General features: G+C 42.3%; 1 protein-coding gene across 1 annotated transcript in view; it reads left to right on the top strand.

Moving 5' to 3' along the window:
- alpi.1 (alkaline phosphatase, intestinal, tandem duplicate 1) overlaps positions 1-6,000 on the top strand; it is a 28,130-nt gene that overhangs the window by 5,685 nt on the left and 16,445 nt on the right. Inside the window, exons 3-4 of the mRNA XM_017681794.2 lie at positions 3,372-3,487; positions 5,245-5,419. Of these exons, the coding sequence (XP_017537283.1) occupies positions 3,372-3,487; positions 5,245-5,419 (291 nt within the window). The remainder of the gene's footprint in view (positions 1-3,371; positions 3,488-5,244; positions 5,420-6,000) is intronic.

The following is a 6,000-nucleotide window of genomic DNA, read 5'->3' as shown; positions in this document are numbered from 1 at the left end:
CTGTCAGAGTGACTGTGTGGATCATATGAACATTATAGAGCTTTTTAAATGAAACAGTAGAAGCCGTATCGCCCCCTACGCCTCCTGTCGTGTATTACAGTCTGTCAGAGCGACTGTGTGGATCATATGAACATTATAGAGCTTTTTAAAGGAAACAGTAGAAGCCGTATCGCCCCCTACGCTTCCTGTAGTGTATTACAGTCTGTCAGAGCGACTGTGTGGATCATATGAACATTATAGAGCTTTTTAAATGAAACAGTAGAAGCTGTATCGCCCCCTACGCTTCCTGTAGTGTATTACAGTCTGTCAGAGCGACTGTGTGGATCATATGAACATTATAGAGCTTTTTAAATGAAACAGTAGAAGCCGTATCGCCCCCTACGCTTCCTGTAGTGTATTACAGTCTGTCAGAGCGACTGTCATATGAACATTATAGAGCTTTTTAAATGAAACAGTAGAAGCCGTATCGCCCCCTACGCTTCCTGTAGTGTATTACAGTCTGTCAGAGCGACTGTGTGGATCATATGAACATTATAGAGCTTTTTAAATGAAACAGTAGAAGCCGTATCGCCCCCTACGCTTCCTGTAGTGTATTACAGTCTGTCAGAGCGACTGTGTGGATCATATGAACATTATAGAGCTTTTTAAATGAAACAGTAGAAGCCGTATCGCCCCCTACGCTTCCTGTAGTGTATTACAGTCTGTCAGAGCGACTGTGTGGATCATATAAACATTATAGAGCTTTTTATATGAAACAGTAGAAGCCGTATCGCCCCCTACGCTTCCTGTAGTGTATTACAGTCTGTCAGAGCGACTGTGTGGATCATATGAACATTATAGAGCTTTTTAAATGAAACAGTAGAAGCCGTATCACCCCCTACGCTTCCTGTAGTGTATTACAGTCTGTCAGAGCGACTGTGTGGATCATATGAACATTATAGAGCTTTTTAAATGAAACAGTAGAAGCCGTATCGCCCCCTACGCTTCCTGTAGTGTATTACAGTCTGTCAGAGCGACTGTGTGGATCATATAAACATTATAGAGCTTTTTAAATGAAACAGTAGAAGCCGTATCGCCCCCTACGCTTCCTTTAGTGTATTACAGTCTGTCAGAGCGACTGTGTGGATCATATGAACATTATAGAGCTTTTTAAATGAAACAGTAGAAGCCGTATCGCCCCCTACGCTTCCTGTAGTGTATTACAGTCTGTCAGAGCGACTGTGTGGATCATATGAACATTATAGAGCTTTTTAAATGAAACAGTAGAAGCCGTATCGCCCCCTACGCTTCCTGTAGTGTATTACAGTCTGTCAGAGCGACTGTGTGGATCATATGAACATTATAGAGCTTTTTAAATGAAACAGTAGAAGCCGTATCGCCCCCTACGCTTCCTGTAGTGTATTACAGTCTGTCAGAGCGACTGTGTGGATCATATGAACATTATAGAGCTTTTTAAATGAAACAGTAGAAGCCGTATCGCCCCCTACGCTTCCTGTAGTGTATTACAGTCTGTCAGAGCGACTGTGTGGATCATATGAACATTATAGAGCTTTATAATGAAACAGTAGAAGCCGTATCGCCCCCTACGCTTCCTGTAGTGTATTACAGTCTGTCAGAGCGACTGTGTGGATCATATGAACATTATAGAGCTTTTTAAATGAAACAGTAGAAGCCGTATCGCCCCCTACGCTTCCTGTAGTGTATTACAGTCTGTCAGAGCGACTGTGTGGATCATATGAACATTATAGAGCTTTTTAAATGAAACAGTAGAAGCCGTATCGCCCCCTACGCTTCCTGTAGTGTACTACAGTCTGTCAGAGCGACTGTGTGGATCATATGAACATTATAGAGCTTTTTAAATGAAACAGTAGAAGCCGTATCGCCCCCTACGCTTCCTGTAGTGTATTACAGTCTGTCAGAGCGACTGTGTGGATCATATGAACATTAGAGAGCTTTTTAAATGAAACAGTAGAAGCCGTATCGCCCCCTACGCTTCCTGTAGTGTATTACAGTCTGTCAGAGCGACTGTGTGGATCATATGAACATTATAGAGCTTTTTAAATGAAACAGTAGAAGCCGTATCGCCCCCTACGCTTCCTGTAGTGTATTACAGTCTGTCAGAGCGACTGTGTGGATCATATGAATATTATAGAGCTTTTTAAATGAAACAGTAGAAGCCGTATCGCCCCCTACGCTTCCTGTAGTGTATTACAGTCTGTCAGAGCGACTGTGTGGATCATATGAACATTATAGAGCTTTATAATGAAACAGTAGAAGCCGTATCGCCCCCTACGCTTCCTGTAGTGTATTACAGTCTGTCAGAGCGACTGTGTGGATCATATGAACATTATAGAGCTTTTTAAATGAAACAGTAGAAGCCGTATCGCCCCCTACGCTTCCTGTAGTGTATTACAGTCTGTCAGAGCGACTGTGTGGATCATATGAACATTATAGAGCTTTTTAAATGAAACAGTAGAAGCCGTATCGCCCCCTACGCTTCCTGTAGTGTACTACAGTCTGTCAGAGCGACTGTGTGGATCATATGAACATTATAGAGCTTTTTAAATGAAACAGTAGAAGCCGTATCGCCCCCTACGCTTCCTGTAGTGTATTACAGTCTGTCAGAGCGACTGTGTGGATCATATGAACATTATAGAGCTGTTTAAATGAAACAGTAGAAGCCGTATCGCCCCCTACGCTTCCTGTAGTGTATTACAGTCTGTCAGAGCGACTGTGTGGATCATATGAACATTATAGAGCTTTTTAAATGAAACAGTAGAAGCCGTATCGCCCCCTACGCTTCCTGTAGTGTATTACAGTCTGTCAGAGCGACTGTGTGGATCATATGAACATTATAGAGCTTTTTAAATGAAACAGTAGAAGCCGTATCGCCCCCTACGCTTCCTGTAGTGTACTACAGTCTGTCAGAGCGACTGTGTGGATCATATGAACATTATAGAGCTTTTTAAATGAAACAGTAGAAGCCGTATCGCCCCCTACGCTTCCTGTAGTGTATTACAGTCTGTCAGAGCGACTGTGTGGATCATATGAACATTATAGAGCTGTTTAAATGAAACAGTAGAAGCCGTATCGCCCCCTACGCTTCCTGTAGTGTATTACAGTCTGTCAGAGCGACTGTGTGGATCATATGAACATTATAGAGCTTTTTAAATGAAACAGTAGAAGCCGTATCGCCCCCTACGCTTCCTGTAGTGTATTACAGTCAATTCACTTCACTACTGGATCTACTTATAATTAAGTAGTTGGTGAACCAGCCTCACATTTAAAGGTTATCTCAATGACATTTTAGCATATGGCCCAGTTCTGCAGAGTTTTTGACTATGGTGCTGCACCTCTTGGCCATCCTGCAGGTATGGGAGTGTCCACTGTGTCTGCAGCCCGAATCCTGAGAGGACAGATGGAGGGCCAGTCAGGGGAGGAGACAGTTCTGGCTATGGATACCTTCCCTTACCTCGCTCTGTCAAAGGTCTGAAACTCTGTAGGAGGAATTAATTGTGTCTACTAACAAATCCATACTGGATACTGGATTTAGGGATTAAAGTTTGTGGGTGTGAAAGAGAGGATACATGCATTTGTACATGACTATTAAAGCTAAGCCTTCAGTTTTGGCTATGAATGTGAAAAACACCCATACAGTGATGCTAATTTCCCTACAATGACTGGAAACAAAGCTTAATAATGAAATAAGAGCACTACTGCAGTACTGGCATAGTATACATATAAAAATGCCTCTTTTATCAGAACTGGCTTATCACATCTGACACAATCACAGATTTTAAATGGATATTTTAGAAGTTACACTGGGGAACCAGGTGTCAGTATCTGCAATAATCCAAATAAATCTGTCCATTTATCTTCTGCTGCCATTCAAATGGTTGAAATGAATGTTTACCATAACATAAACCAATCTTGTTTTAGATAAACGGATACATTATTGTAATCTGCTCATCCTGAACATCTTCACAGCTTTCAGATCATCAGTAGGACTTTAAAAAGCTGACCAACCATCACAAGCATCACCACTATCGCACCTCCATCACCATCATAACCACCATCAACACCATCATCATAATCATCACCATCACATTATCACCACATCACAAACATCTTCTTAATCACTATCAACATCATCACCACCATCACCACATCACCATCACATCATCTCCACCATCACCATGACCATCACCATTGCCATCGTCTTAACACCATCACCACCATCACCACTATTACCATCATCACCATCACATCATCACCACCATCACTACCATCACATCATCCCCACCATCACTACCATCACATCATCCCCACCATCACCATGACCATCATCATTGCCATCATCTTAACACCATCACCACCATTACCATCACCACCATTACCATCATCACCACCATCACTACCATCACATCATCCTCACCATCACCATGACCATCATCATTGCCATCGTCTTAACACCATCACCACCATCACCCCCATTACCAGCATCACCCTCACATCATCACCACCATTACCACTATTACCATCACTACCATCACATCATCCCCACCATCACCATGACCATCATCATTGCCATCGTCTTAACACCATCACCCCAATTACCAGCATCACCATCACATCATCTCCACCATCACCACTATTACCATCACTACCATCACATCATCCCCACCATCACCATGACCATCATCATTGCCATCGTCTTAACACCATCACCTCCATTATCAACATCACCACCAACACTACCATCACATCATCTCCACCATCAGCACCAGCACCACCACCATAATCACAAGTCATCACTATCATCACCTTCATTATCACCCTATCACTGCCTCTATCATTACCACCATCACCATCACTTAACCACAATCACCTGCACAAAAACTTTGAGAAAAAAATTGTGAGTGTGTTTCTCTGTAGATTATGTGTTGAATTATTTACACTTATAAAATCAATGCAACAGGTAATTTGACCTCATTCACTCATACACAGATGTAATTTTGCTTTACAGTAAATGGACATTAATGGACATCAACATAGCAATGCATTTTCTCTCATTTGTCTCTGCGGTTTGAATAATAACAGTAAATAAATAAAATCCATTTCTTTATTCGTTTCCTCTTAAACTTTGTTTTTCAGGCGTTGCAGCCCAACTTTTGAGTGTATTCCTAAATAAATGGTCATACTCCTATAGAATGTTGACTTTCTGGCCTTGGTGTCTTTGCGCAGACCTACAGTGTGGACAAGCAGGTTGCGGACAGCGCCAGCACAGCCACGGCGTATCACTGCGGGGTCAAAGCCAACTCCAAAACCGTGGGTGTGAGCGCGAACGCCGTGGCCTATGAGTGCAACACCACCTTCGGGAACGAGGTCTACTCCGTCCTGCACCGCGCCAAGGCTCAAGGTACGCCTGGAGTTACGCAACACTGAGCCGAGGGAGCCAAGGGTCAGTTTCTGCTCTGTCTTTGGGTTCCAGCTCAGGGTCAGCACTCTTTATGGGTCTTTATCTCCTGCACAGTCCATTCAGTAGATCAGAGATAAACATAATATTTCCAGGGAGCAATTTTCATATTTTATTATATACTCAGCAAAAGCGGTGAGCTGATATGGAGCGATATGAGCTTTAATTATAATTGTCTTGGTTTTGAGACAGATTAGTAGCACATCTGACCTGAGTCCACCAATCAGCTCTGCGTATCTAGATACAGTTCTGTGCAAACATTTTATGTGTCATGTTTGAGTGTTTTCTGTAGAGGATGTGTTTACATGATTTCACTGTTAAATCTTTTAGGGAATTTTGTTTGCAATAACAAAATGAAACAGAAAGCTGTTTAGGTCTTCAGATAAACTTCTGGAATAAGAGGAGTTCAGGACGCATCAGCACTCAAACCTTCTCAAGTTTATGTGCTTTTAAGAACAGTCTGGAAAATAAAACTGTCAAATCGGTATTTAGACAAAATCTGCTCGTCATAGCAAGAAAAACTT

This window comes from Pygocentrus nattereri, chromosome 15 (assembly GCF_015220715.1).
Source record: "Pygocentrus nattereri isolate fPygNat1 chromosome 15, fPygNat1.pri, whole genome shotgun sequence".
NCBI lineage: Eukaryota > Metazoa > Chordata > Actinopteri > Characiformes > Serrasalmidae > Pygocentrus > Pygocentrus nattereri.
This window is presented reverse-complemented; position numbering and strand designations above follow the sequence as displayed.